The sequence below is a fragment of the Carya illinoinensis genome, chromosome 12 (genome assembly GCF_018687715.1).
Source record: "Carya illinoinensis cultivar Pawnee chromosome 12, C.illinoinensisPawnee_v1, whole genome shotgun sequence".
NCBI lineage: Eukaryota > Viridiplantae > Streptophyta > Magnoliopsida > Fagales > Juglandaceae > Carya > Carya illinoinensis.
Genome location: NC_056763.1, coordinates 10,261,520 through 10,276,621, shown reverse-complemented (window position 1 = coordinate 10,276,621; position 15,102 = coordinate 10,261,520). Strand labels below are relative to the sequence as shown.

The 15,102-nt window shown below is 35.9% G+C and overlaps 1 protein-coding gene across 2 annotated transcripts in view; it reads left to right on the top strand.

The window, feature by feature from the left end:
• LOC122290391 overlaps nt 1-4,250 on the top strand; it is a 36,258-nt gene extending 32,008 nt beyond the window's left edge. For both annotated transcript variants that reach the window (XM_043098039.1, XM_043098040.1), the window contains exons 16-20: nt 815-955; nt 1,999-2,250; nt 2,493-2,552; nt 2,885-3,139; nt 3,549-4,250. In XM_043098039.1, coding sequence (XP_042953973.1) covers nt 815-955; nt 1,999-2,250; nt 2,493-2,552; nt 2,885-3,139; nt 3,549-3,677 — 837 coding nt within the window. In that variant the 3' untranslated portion in view covers nt 3,678-4,250. The remainder of the gene's footprint in view (nt 1-814; nt 956-1,998; nt 2,251-2,492; nt 2,553-2,884; nt 3,140-3,548) is intronic.
• Nucleotides 4,251-15,102: the final 10,852 nt, after the last annotated feature.

Here is a 15,102-nt window from a genome sequence, read left to right as displayed (position 1 = left end):
CACAAATTGCCTGCGTGACTATTTGCAGGTTTCATGAATTGTAAAGTTGAGAGAGCAATGGCTTTGAAGGAATGATACAATTAAGTGGAAACTTAAGGGGCTGGATGTTGAATCAGTTGGAGATTGAAAGTGATGGAGTTTGAAGATGGGTAATAAGATTAAATGAAAGTTACAAAACTTTTTAAATCATAAAACTTATTAGAAGAAAGTGTTGTGGTGGTGACGTGGTTCATTCTTATGTGAAGACAATACTTCAAATTTGATATGCATAATGGATGAGATGGTGGCATGTTCTGCACACCAAATTCATGGGGGTTGTGGTTCTGTGTTAATCATGTAAAATTTATTGAAGGGCTCCAAATCTTTTTGTAAAAATTATTTGTAAGAAAAGCATTTCCCCTTTTTTCTTTTTGTTTGCATTGGTTAAGTTGATAATTACCACTTTGGTGGCTTTTTACTGCACAAGAATATCAGATTGGAAAGCCTATTTTGAATCTTTTTAATAGGCGATACAGATAGTTTCATAGAGCTTTGTTATATATGCACCTAATTTAAGTATTTACATTCCTTTCCATTTTTTATTACCTTGAATGTATCAGAGTATACGTAATAGATACATTGCCCCCACAAAAAGCTTAAAGAATGGAAACTAAGAAGAAAAGAGTGGGAAGGGGAATAAGTAAATATGGTCAGTGTAAACCTGGTATAAGTGTTCTTATCCAAATTGTCTGAAATCAATTGAATGTACTTATGCTTGCTGTTTATGAGCCATGTGTTCTAGTTTAGGAAGTGGCTTAAATTCATTGGTTCATAGACCATGCGCAGGGTTCAAAAATTATTGTCAAATGACAGTGAGTCAAAGGCAGCTGATAAAGAAGAATCCGTCTCGCCTGCAGCTGTAGCTCTAACTACCAAGCGGTTGACTTTTGCTTGGCTTGATGGCGAAGCTCAAAAGGTGAGTTTCTAGTTTCAATTATTGCATCACTCACGCTGTTGATTTGAAGTTAAGTTTTGTTGAATGCACTTGAACGGTTTGTCAATGAATAATACGAGTATTTTGCAAGTGATGATGCGTGTTGATAGCACTTGGTTAAAAAGGGTTTGTCCAATTCTATCCAGAAGATAGGCATATGACAAAACCTTTGCCCAATTGGTGAATTGAATTTTTAAGGCTTTAATTAATATAATTTTTATTGCAATGATATTAGCTACATGTTATATTTGGTTGCATCAAACGGGCTTGGACTGAATTGACAGCCATTATAAAGTATTGCATGCCAAGTGTTTTTGCTAGATTAATTTCTAAAATGGTCTTGTTCAAACAAAAATAGGGTGCTTTTTGGCTGCACCATATAAAGTATTTGGTGAAGGCTTTGGTTTTGGGATATCACTCCCTTCAAGGTCCAAGGTTCCACACCTCATGAGTGCAAACAATTCTTTGGGGCCACACCCCCTAGTGAAAATCCAGCAATTTAACCAGTTTCATGTAGGGAAACTTCCGATGGTGCGGTGCACAAGACTGGTGTTCACTCTACAGGGGTGGTGGGTCCGAAGGGCCCTGCCTTGAAGAGGTTCCCCGACATAAAAAAAAAAAAAAAATGGTATTTGAATGCAATTTCTTCTTGTGTATGAAGCAAGAAAATGTAGATATATCAAGTTTATTGGTATTGTTATTATTTTTATGGTGATTTGGGTTCCCCTCAAAGAGAATCACATTCCAAGATACTATTTTTTGTTTTTGGTGTACAAGATACAATCTGTCATACGACTGAAATTTGTTTCATGTACGTATTCGTGCTTTACTAATTTTTTTCTCCTTTAAGGGAACAACCCTAGGAGTGATAGTCTTGGCTTTCCTTGCCATATTTCCCAGACACATTGTTAGGTTGTGGACTTGTACATCTCTTTACATCTGAAATTGACTACTTTATTTACGCTATCCTTCCCATTGTGACTGTCTAGAACCCTGACTACTCTAATAATTGATTTTTGATCCAGGGATTGTGCTTTTTCTGTCTCCATTCTGATGTTAGCGCAGAGACTGTGTATGAAACTTGTGGACCAAGGAGAGATCTGACTGATGTACCTAGGTTATTTATTGTTCGTTACAAAAGGAATTCCACTGAGGATGATATGACAGTTGAAGTTGAGAAAAGGCCACAAAGTATATGGGATACATTTCAAGGTAAGGAATTGGATCCTGCATCACAGCTAGTGGCAAGGTACAATGGTTCCAGTGAAGTTTTACAGGTATAAAAAGCCTTCTGGTTAATTTTCTACTGCGGGTAGAATAGTGACTTATATAAAATTGGCTGATTTTAGTTTCAAATCCTCGATCCATGTTCACTTACACATGCTGTACATAAATATTTTCTGGTGGTCATTTTATCATTTTAAACATAGCTCAGCCAGAAGATTTATTGCATGTAAAAACCATCTTTATGACAAGGTGCGCTTTCTTGATGCCTACTTAATGTTTCCTTTTACAACAGATTATCGAGTGGATTTCAGGAATAATCAGAGATGGTGACTCCAGGGATCTGCCCTCCTTCGTAAGCTACTTGCTTGGTCCTATTAGCTGATTCTTGAACCAATACTAAGCTTGAGGAATAGAATAGCCTTTTGCATTTTGGGTGCTGCAAAAAGTATTTTCAAAGTTAATTTTGATATTCATATGGGGAACTATCATGGTACGATGGTACCACTTCGCCTGGATGGCTTTCTGCATTAATCCCTTAGGAATTGGAGGTGGTGACTGCTCGCATTGTGAGCCATCAGTGCTATTACATTGTGCTTAATATTAAAATGTCAAAAACCTGGATTTAAGAAGTGCAGTTCTGAGTCATCTACCCATTTTTCATGCTCTTCAGTCTGTCAAATGCAGAGAACAAAAAGTCCGGAGCTTGTTCCCGAGGATTCTGAACCTATATGGTTTAAAGGTGCGCAACAGGTTCTTTCACCAAACTCAATGAAGCTAAGGATTCGTGGCATCATAAGGGGAATCAATGATCGCCTGGGAGATCCAAGGAATGGTCCATACTTGCTTCTAGGAGCATTGATGTCTTTTGGTGCCATCTGGCTGAGGAGGAGTCAACAAACTCATTCAAGTCAGTCAAATCAGCCAAGTCAACCAAGAGAAGTAAGTGATAGCTTTGGATATCTTGCTTTAATTTTATTTAAGCTTTATCAGTTGTATTTGCAACTTCTATATGTTCATTGTAAAAAGAGAACTCTTACGTTCTTTCCTCTATTCTGCTGCTCCTCTCTTACCAACTGCAATGATTATTATTGTTCATGTAATTCTAATTATTGGGACTCAACTTACAATGCTATTTCGTGGTATCAATTAACATTTTCCATATTGGATTATTTGACTTGCACTTGTTTAGGGATGTACTTCGTCATTGAATCCAAACCATTCTTCTTTTTTTTCTTTTTGGTTGAGTATAACCATCCTAGTCAGTGCCATTGAATATGCACAGTTTTGTGTACTCTGCAATTTAGATGTGTTGACCACTCGCGTAAAAAGCTGACATGCACATTTGCAGGATGAAAGTAGACCACAAAAGAGAGAGAGGACTAGAGTTGCATCAAGAAACGATCAAGGCCCTTCCATGACCGATGTCGAACCAAAAGATGCATGCCAGGCACAACTATCCGATTCCGACTCTGACTAGTAGATGCTGCTCAACAAATGGAGCTTTCCAAGTCGGGGGGAAAGGCACAGAAATCCCCAAACTGAAGATCAGATGTATGGTCATAAGCTTGTTGAAGCTACCAGGGACACAATATGATTGTTAGTTTTGTAAACATTAGTGACTACATCAAAATCACGAGTTTATAACCTTATGAGAAACACTAAAACCTCACCAGTTATAAATTTTTTTTACCTTATCCGACTCCATATGCACTTGGTATTGGATTCCACAAGGCAATATTAAAGAGGCATCCCGACAACAAGCCCAGTTTTAGTCATGAATCTTCGAAACGACTTATCTGCTCTTATGCTGGTTTTAATCCTGATCTCGTCCTTTTTCGTTCATGATGGGTTCCCTTGCCAACCTTAAGGGCGTTTGGTTATGCAGTTCTGATGAAGTAAAATAGTTTGTAGAAAAAAATATGTATTTAGATAGTGAGATGAGATGAGATAGTTTTTAATTTTTGAAATTTGAAAAATGTGTGGGTTGTATAGTATTTGTATACTGTTTACTGTCATTTTTACTGTTTATACCCATATAACTTTCAGATAATTATGATTTTGCCTTTTGATCTTCTCACTTACATGGCACTACAACTTTCAATTGACCTTTTATATAATTTCTACCTCAAAAAGTAACTTTCTATACTATTTCCAAACAAATATGAGATGTTTGAAAATGCTTTAGAGATATGGTTACTGAATAATAAATAGTTTTTTAATAGTAAAACTTATTATTTAAACTCTATAATTAAAAACTCGAAGCTAAAAGCTATACCATTCACTATAATCTCAAACATGCATTTAAGCTCACCTAGGGCCAAATGGTGTCCAAACAGCAGTGGGTGGAGGTGGAAACAACTGATGGCTCAAGATGTAGTCATGCACGTCATATGGGACCATTTATTCATTGGGTGGCCTATGACCTTTGTTCCTCAGTTTGGCTCAGTGGGTGGTGGTTACCACCGAAATCGAGCGAAGATACGTGTTTTTTATGCGTGTTGCTTGTGTGTATGGAGTAGAGGCGTGAGGAACTTACCAATGGCTTGGGCAGCAGTCGAAGAAGGCCTGGTAGAGCTTGGAGTCCTGGTAGTGAGGATTGTAGGCTGTTGGAATTGAAACAAGAGAAAAATCTAGGGGAGGTTGCATGTACTTGCACGAAGATGGAACCAAGTGGCTGGGTGGTTTTTTTATAACATGTTTTTAGATGCTGGATCAAACTGTTAGTGTGATGCTCTAAGTTTCGCTTATTAAACTTTGGGTTTGAATAATTGCAAAGAAAGTAGCTCAAAGTAACTTATTAAGCTGCCCAATTCGAAGTTTACATGTGGACGATCAATTTGTCCTTCCATTTTGGATATCCAATCATTTATGGTAGCTTAGACAAAAGCTATAGGTTATTTTAATCTAGGGCTAAGTCATCTTGGATTTCTTGCCATCATCTTACCTGACACTTAGCAAGAGAGCTCTTTCCAAAAACATTTCAGATTTTGATCCCCATGCCATAAATGGTTTATGCTGTCCAAACTACTCTATGATTTTTAAGAAGACAATGATTAATTAGAGCAATCATTTACACTAGATTTCTTATTCATGAAGGTGGGACATTAAATGCATGAAAAGATGAAAAGGGGCTAGCTGAATCTCACCCCAGTCTCTACATTTTTGTTGCCCACCGTCCACTAATTGGTTACTTAGTGTTTAAGTAGTGGTTGGGTTATTGATGAGGAGCCATTAAGGGACTCATGAAAAGTTGTGCTGCATAAGGCATCATTAATGATTCATGAAATTTTGTATTACATTTAATGAAGAGCCCTAAATGATTATGGGAAGTTGTAAGGAATTAAATAGGGAGCTCGTGGGACCTTGCTACACGACAAAGGCCAATGCCGAGCATTTAACGGAGGGCTCAATGTGTACACCTTGCCGGCCACCTAAGCCAAATAGGCTTAAGCACATTTTGGCATATAGATTTGAATAAGTGCAATCATTAGTTATAGAAGTTTTTTATTGGCCAATTTAAGTACAAAGCTTGTGGGAGAAGAAAGCCACACACCAACCACTCTTTTTGCCCCAAACTTTCACTTGTCCTTCTTGCGCAAGTAGATTACAGCGCCCTTTAGCCTTGTAGAAGTAGGCAATAATGAGGATCTCGAATTTAGCATCTGAAGCAATAATGAGAGAGAGCTTTGTGCAGGTATTTAAACCCTAGCATTTATAGCCACCCTACTCCCTTGAGGGAAAACCAAAAAGCTATTTGTGAAGTCTCCTCTCCTCTCTTTACACACACATCTAAGAATTTTTCAGATTTTGTTCTTCATTCCATAGCAACGCGGCACACACTTGGTTAGAACTGAAAGTCGGCGATTGAAGTGGTGCAACCAAACCTAGCCCAAGGACTTGTAGCTCATGAAGCCATCCTTATCCTCTCTACTTCTTTTGATTTCATGGTGTGAGGATGTGAAAGTATTTGGAGTCTATATGGGTTCAAGGATTCAATTAGCATGTTAGTTGAAAAGGGTGTTTGATATTTTACAATTTTGTGTAAGATTCAAAGAAAGAAAGGATGCATTCATGGGTTAGGAAAGTTTTGATAATGGTGTGGAATCTTTTGGATCAAGTCCATGCATGTTTTAAGTTCTATGATTTCATGTATATAAGTCTCAAAGGGGTTTTGGATCCTAAGTTGAAAATGGTTAATAAGCAATCTTGTGATAGGAACATAATTGTATTCAGAACAAATTAGGGTTTTTGCCTCCATATGTCTTTATAGAACCTGAATACATGGAGATTGAGATTGTATTAAAGATAAATAAATGATTGTGAAGTGGTACTGTAAATAGCGGGTGCACATGGTTTATGGGAAATCATGAGGTACCCATAAGTATGTACAAGATTGAGAAAAGAAGAAGAAAAGAAATGAAAAGTTTTATGCATGTATAGATTGAGAAAAGAACAAGAAAAGAAATGAAAAGTTTTATGCATTTATGTCTCATGTTTTTTTAAAGGAATTAAAAGAGAAAAAAATACAGTTTTATGAAAATGCACAATCGTACTCATGCATTCATGTTTATGTTTATCTTATTCATGCTTATGTTATCCTTGTATAAGTTCATGGTATAACTTGCTAAGATTTTAAGAAATTTCACTAAGTAGTCTCACTACCGTCCTCCTGGAATGGTAGAAGTTGTGATGGAAGATGGCAATTAAGATGGAAAAACACAAGCCCTACTGGTTGTCGGTAGTTGAAGAAATACTTACCTTTGATAAAAGATTGAGTTGACTGACCATTATGTAGATATCGTTCTAAAGTTGATTGTGAAAATCAAGCAGATTTTGAAAAGAGTAGAATAAAGTTTTAACTATGTAGCATAAAACAATATGTTGAATTTTGTGGTTCTATGAAGGGTCAATGTTTAGCACCCGAAATTTCCGATGTATGACTTTTGTTAAAGACATTATTTTGGAATGAAATAGAATACTTTATTTGGTACGATATATATATTGTTTAAGACCCTTTTTTTTCACTATAATTTATACATACAATTAGAAACATGCTATATGTATTGCATGTTAACTGTCATGTACGGGAGCATCACAATTTGGATCAAGGTTTCCTTGTCTATCGGATCCCGGTTCGGGGCCTTCTAGTGGATTATGGGTCTTAGTTCTTTAACTCACATGCCTAATGGGATTGGCCTATAAGCTAACAATCATCATCGTAGTCAAAAATATCCTTCAACAAGATCTAAACCGATACTTTTAAACCCTAAAGTACCTTCCGACCCAAAATCCGAATCTCTTTATCTAACCTCCATAAAATAATTAGGCCTACTAAATACTCCAAATCCTAGCTAGGCTCCTAGAAATACGTTAAATAAAAAGATTGTAAGTGCCTAATAATTTAACTAACATAAAATGATATCAGAAAATTACACATAAAATAATACCAACAACAATAAATAACCACATTAACAATAACAACAATAATAATAATACAAATAATAACAAAATAAATTATTTTCTAAGCTATATTGGGAATTACAACCTCAACCAACGTTAGTACATTCATGATCTACTATATAAAAAAAATTTGCAGAATGCAAAACCCTTCTTATCTCCTGATGTCTTCATTTGCCTCTCTTTCAAAGTTCTCTGATGAACCTTTTTTTAACCCCACTTTGTACTGAAGTATGGTAAGTTCTTTGCCGTATTTGAGCATCACCATTCAGACGTCACCTTTGCCATTTGCCGTCTGCCAATTTATGCACCACCCAACAACATCTCATCGGAGTATTCTCTGATATCTAAAGATTACCATTAACCATGCTCTCCTCATCCTCTGATCATCTTCAACCCAACTACAAGTCTTCTCCGATGCTAATTGGGCTAGCTACCCGAATGATTGTCGCTCTATCAACAACCACTTGTGTTATTTTGCAGTAATTTTCTATTCTAGAGCACTAAATAATAATGAATTATATCCCGTTCCAACATCGAGGCTGATACATGGCCCTCGCTAATTATGCCACTATAGAAGTCCTTTGGGCCCAATCTCTACTTTAAGCACTTGGCATAAAATATCCTCAAGTCCTAATTTTATGGTGCAACAATGTTGGTGCCACCTACCTAGCAACCAATCCCAATTTTCACTTTCTCACCAAAATCATCTCCATTGACTCTTACTTCATCAGAGATCAAGTCTTTCCGTAAGCTTCCATTGAAGTTGCGGGGGTGTGTTGAGAGACATGAAGATTTAAACATATCTTAGGATAAATAACCTAAAGTTATCTCAGAGAACAACCCAAGTGAGATTCAAATAGAGAAGATAATGGAACTGATGATAAATTCAAATGAATCAAAATTTTGTTTCAAATGTAATCTATCTATGTAAAAAACATTTCTAATTACGACTCCCAAAGATTACTACCGGAATCATATTCAAACCAAACATCATTAGTACTACCCTTTTTCCATTGCAATATAACGATTTTAGAAAAGTAGTGACCATATTATAATTTACAAATTCGCATCTAACAAACCTCTAGTGGTACGTTTGGATAGATGGATTTGGAATGGAGGGTTTGGGTCTGGTACTTGTTAGAGACTTCTAGAAGGAACTGGTCATGTCTTTGAGTTGAAGATAGAGATAGAAGTAAGAGTTAATTTGATGGGCCAGGCTGTGGGCCACTAAACTCTTGGCTTGATTTAGCAATTGTAATAGATAGCAATACTTTAGATGGGCTCAATATTCTGTTCAGAGCACTTTAGTAATTTCTGCATCAATCTGTTTTTCTTTAGGTTATAAGTGTAGTAGAATGTTCTTAGAAGAATTTACAGAGAAGAAATACAAGGCTCACGCCATATTGGAGGTGCTGATTTTCTTGAAAAATCAGAAGGTTACAATTTATTTATTACAATTTCTATTTTCTAACAAAATTGGCATGAGAGCTGAAGATCCTACAGAAAGCATGAAGAAGAATTATAGATTGAAAGTTCAAGAGCTTTAGGGGGAACGCAACTTCATTCAATCAAGCTTAATTTCCCCAAATTTTATGGGGAAAACCCCACTAGTTGGGCTTACAAAGTGAACCACTATTTTGCACTGCACCCAATACCAAATCACAAAAAAAAATTGATGTCTTCCTTCTATATGGAGGGAAATGTTCTGGTTTGGTTTCAGGATGTTGAGGAGACGGGGAGTTTCCATACATGAGATTCTTTCATTCAAGCTTTGCAAATTCGGTTTGGAAGTTCATAATTGATTTGGTTTGGGAGTTCATCATACGATGTTCCCTTGAAGGTTATTACCAGATTGAGGCAAACCATGACTGTCTCAACTTACATGACTCAATTTAAGGTACTTTCGAATCATCTTAGAGGGCTTTCTAAAAACTATAAACTCATTTATTTCCTTAGTGAACTTAAGGATGTGATTAGGCTTCCCATAAGAATGCTTAGGCCCCACAATTGAAATTCAGCTTTTGGGCTAGCAAAAATCCAAAAGGAATATTAATAGTAAAAAGAGAGAGAACAAATCTGGAAATTATTAAAGTTCACCTTCCCAAGGTTCTTATAGTGAGGGAGGAGGCTCAGGGTCAGTAGCTCCTGCACCCAAGAAAGATCTTACAACTTTCAAGGGATTTTCTTTCAAAGGAACCCTTCCTATTCAAAGGGTGAGTACCAATGAAATGAGGGAAAGATGAGATAAGGGCATCTGTTATTTTTGTGAGGAAAAATGGAACCCCACTGGAAGGAATGAAGTTCTCACAAGAGGGTGAAATAATTGAGGAGGAAAATGTGGAACTAGATTAGGAAGAAGGGGAAGTAATTGTGCAAAATATTGGGGGAGAAACATCTGACATATCACTCCATGCAATTGTTGGTTCAGTTTACCCAAGTACCATGCGAGTGTTGGGCAGAATGAAGGGACAACAAGTGGTGATTCTTATAGATATTGGAAGTATCCTCAACTTCCTTGACGCTACTATTATTTCTAAGGTTAAGTTAGCCATTAATTCATTGAAGCAAATAGAGGTGAGGGTGGCTAATGGAGAGAGAATAAAAAGTGGAGGTAAACTAGTAGGAGCAGATTTTCTAGTGCAAGGGCATATGTTTACTACTAATTTCTTTTTGTTGCCTCTAGAGGGATGTGATATAGTATTGGGAATACATTGGTTGAGGACCCTTGGTCCAGTACTATGGGATTTTGCCTCATTGACCATGACTTTCACCATGGGAATAAATTCAGTGACTTCCAAAGGTCTGAATCCCAAGCCCCATGAACGGATAGATTGAGCAAAACTATCCCCGATGACTAAAGTAGAAAGGATGAGAATGCTCCTATAGATTTTTGAGTTGGATACTGGAAAATGAGATACAAATGTGCCTTCTAAGTTAAAGGGAGTTTTGAGCAAGTTTAATTGGGTTTTTTAGGAGCCAAAGGGGTTGCCACCTAAGAGGAGTTTTGACCTCCTTATTAAGCTCTAGGAGGGGATTGCACCCATATCTGTGAGGCCCTATAGATACCATTTTTTCAGAAGATAGAAATTGAGAAAATAGTTCAAGAGTTTTAGGTTGTTGGAATTTAATAATTAGCTAATCACCATTTTCCTCACTTGTGCTACAGGTCAGGAAAGTATATGGTAATTGGCATATGTGTGTGGACTACAATGCACTAAATAAGGAAACTATTAATGATAAGTCTTTGAAAAGTTGAATACAGCCATGACCAAACCTCTAGTTTTGGCTTTATCTAATTTCTCCGAGTCATTCCTTATCGAGTGTGAAGCCTCGAGTGTGGGTATAAAAGTTGTGTTAGTGCAGGAGGGTAGACCCTTAGCCTACCTTAGTCAAGCTCTTAAGGGAGAGCTTTTGGATCTATCTACCCATGAGAAGGAGTTACTAGCCTTAGTGTATGCAGTGAAGAAATAAAGACCTTATCTATTGGGAATGCCCTTTATCATCAAACCAAACGAACAGAGTCTGAAGTTTTTATTGGAACAAAAGATAGGGACCTTTCAAAAGAAGTGGATCAGCAAATTATTGGGGTATTATTTTGTGATAGAGTACAAGATGGGAAGGGAGAACAAGGTTGTTAATGCCTTATCCAAACAGACCGAGACAATGGAGGAATGATCCTTGGCTGGAATCACAGTCTTAGATCCTATGTGATTACAAAATTTGAAGGCTTCCTACAGGACTGATAAGGGGTTCTCTTTATTGAATGGGCTGTTACTAAGAAAGGGAAGGGTTTATTTGTCAAAGAACTCTCCCCTTAAGGCCCAAGTTCTACACTACATACATGACTACCCTTATGGGGTACATGTCATATACTGTAAATCATTGCACAAGATTAAGGCTGATTTTATTTGGCCAGGGATGAAGAAGGACCTTAAAACATACATTAAGGAGTGCTTAGTATGCTATAAATGCAAACTAGAGAAGTTGGACCCTACAAGCTTACTTCAACCACTACCAATTCCCACTAGAAGCTAGATAGACATCACTAAGATCCTACTAGTATCCAATGGGTTTTCTATAATTTTAGTGGTGGTAGATAGATTATAGATTCAAAAAATACGCCCATTTCCTCCCACTCTCACCCTTACACTACATCTACAATGGCACGTCTTTTATTTTTCCAAATATTTAGACTAAATGGAATGCCTTTCACCATAGTCACTGATCATGATGTCATCTTCACAAGCTCCTTCTAGAAGGAGTTGTTCAAGTTACAAGGTACTAAATTGTCTTACAGCTCAGTCTACCACCCCTAGTCTAATGGCCAGAATGAGGTGGTGAATGGTTACATACAACAGTGTCTTAGGTGATTTGTACACCATAGGCCGAAGGAGTGGGCCTTTTGGCTGCCTTTTTGTTGGGGGAGGGGGGGAGTCATGGTCTAACATAGCTGAAATATTACATATTTTATATCTTTAGAACCAATATACTTTATTTATTTTATTACATTATTATTGGTTTTAGATGGAAAAATTGTAAAGATGCATAAATCTAAGTTGTGATTTAAATTGGTTAATAGCATGATTTTATGCTTAATTTTATAACTTGTGATTTAATTGGGTAATATTTTTTTACATGCATAACACAATTTTGATATTCTATTCTTTCTTTTTATTTTTTTATTTTTTTTATTTCCTTCTTTTAGGTTCAAGGAATACAAAAATTAGAAAAGAGAAACGTCAAAAAGCAAAAAGGCATATGGATTAGTCTAAAAGGATGCTTTTTGGACTTCAAAATGGGCACAACACTTTTCTTTCTATTGAGAAGATTGGACCTAGGGGACGCAACACGCATATGATTCCATTTTTATTTTCACCCAGCACTGCACATAGCAATTTATCATTTTGGGGGCATTTCAGCAGCAGACTATTTTATTCTCTCTTCGGGCATTTTTCAACCGCACCTTATTATTCTCTTTGGTATATTCAGCGCTGCAGACCCTCTTTTCATATAGTCAGTTTCATTCACAATGCAGCACTGTTGAATAGTTCCTTGAAGAGTCCAATTGCTGCTACAGTCCAGCCTCCTCCACTGCTTTCAATCTCCATCTCCGTTCATTTGGTTTGATCTTTTTATTTCTTACTTTTTATTTAATTTCAATTTGAAGTTTATGGTGTATTCTTGATATTTTTGGATTAAAAGTTTGAGCATTTTATTTGTTATTTATTTTATATTACCCAGATGACTAACACAAGAGGGGGGGTGAATTGGGTTATATTTAAAAAATTATTAATTATAAATCAAATACACAATATAACATATCAATAAAATATAAAATAGCAATAAATATAAAGAGTAAGGATAAGAGAGAAGCAAACACAGTACGTAAACGAGGTTCGGCCCCACTGCCTACGTTCTCGTCTCAAGCTACCCCTTGAGGATCCCCAAATTCACTATTCAACCTCCTTCAGATAGAGATAGAAACTTATTACACATTTGAACAACACTGCTACAAAGGATCCATGTAGAATACCTTTTACACTTGCAATCACCTTACACGTCATATTTCAACTATTCTCTGTGTAAAATACTTTCTACATGCACAAGGGTTATACACTCTTTTACTGATACAAGAACTGATAGTGGGTAGGTTATCAGAAAACACTTCTAAATGAATGAAATAAGAAAAATACAGTACGAACTATATCTCTCTCAAAATGAACAAGATTTAAGGCCCAATACTTAGAGAAAAAAGAATAAAAGTTTTGAATGAATGTTATATGTTTTTGATATTGTAAATGTGAAGCTCTCAAATGATCTATTTATAGGCATATGGGACTTCATATTCAAATTTAAAAAGATTCATATGTCAAAGACAACATCATTTACTTTTTCAAAAAATTTAAATCTAATCTTTTACTTTTGGCATATGACAAAAGAAGAACACTTTACTTTTCAAAATTTTCAAATAAATTCATCTAACTTTTGCATAAGTAAAAAAGAGCATTAATCACTTTTGAAAAGATTCAAATAAAGCATGCACATGTGAAAAATGACAATCAATCATCTTTAATATTTTCAAGATTTTCAAACAAAATCATTTACTTTTTGCATAAGTTAAAAAGAGCATCAATCACTTTTAAAAATATTCAAATAAAGCATGCACATGTAAAAGATGACAATAAATCATCTTTAATATTTTCAAAGTTCAAACATTTAATTATGTCATGTACATGTGAAAAATAACAATCAATCATCTTTCAAAATTTTCAAAATATATGCACATGTAGAAAATGTATTTTAATACTTTATGATAAAATATTAATTTTGAGCTTTAATCCTAATTTTAAATTTTTAAGAGATTTACAACATTACTCTGACTTTAATATGAACTTGTTCCCTTCTTGCTCAAACTTAGTTCCTTGATGTGCTTGACTCCATTGTGTAGACAACTTGACCTTGAGACTCGTTTATTCTTTAAATTCATTTGTTATCATCAAAATCTATGTGTAGATATATAATTACACGAACCTTGAAACTTTGGGTTCAACATTTTATTTTATGTTAGTTATTTTTTTTTTTGTATTCTTGTTTCTTGTTTCTTGGGCATCGATGAGACTTGCCATTTGAAATTATGATCAACGCTAGTGATTTTGCTATTAGTGTCATTCTTGACCAAAAAGTGGATAATAAGCTTTCAGTCATTTATTATGCAAGTCGAACTTTGAATAACGCATAGAAAAATTATACCACCATCGAGAAAGAGTTATTAGCTATTGTGTTTGCCGTAGATAAATTTCACTCTTACATTATTGGGTCTCATGTTATCATTTTTACTGACCATTCTGCTTTTAAATATTTGTTGGCAAGTAAAAATGCCAAACCCAAGTTGGTACGTTGGATTCTTTTGCTCCAAGAATTTGATATTACTATTCGGGATAAGATGGGAGTCGAGAATGTGGTAGCCGATTACCTATCACGACTGCAACTACCTAATGTGTCTACATCCATTCTTCCATTGAATGAAGATTTTCCTGATGAGCATCTTTTTGCAGTGCCGCGTGCTCCATAATTCGCGGACATTGTGAATTACCTTGTCACTGACTGGATGCCCAAGCATTGGACAACTCAGGACAAGCGTAAGTTCTTTGTAGATGTACGATTTTATTACTTCGACACTCCTTATCTTTTTAAGTATTGTGATGATCAATTGGTGTGTCGATGTATTTCTGATGATGAGTTTACCTCTATTTTTCACTTTTGCCATACTGGGGCTTGTGGAGGCCATTTTGCAGCTAAGAAAACTATTGCCAAAATTTTACAAAATGGACTCTACTAGTCCACTATTTTTAGAGATGTGGAGTTTTTTTGCAAGGTATATGAGCCTTGTCAGAAACTTGGAAAAATTATAGCACGTAACATGATGCCCATTTCCCTTATTC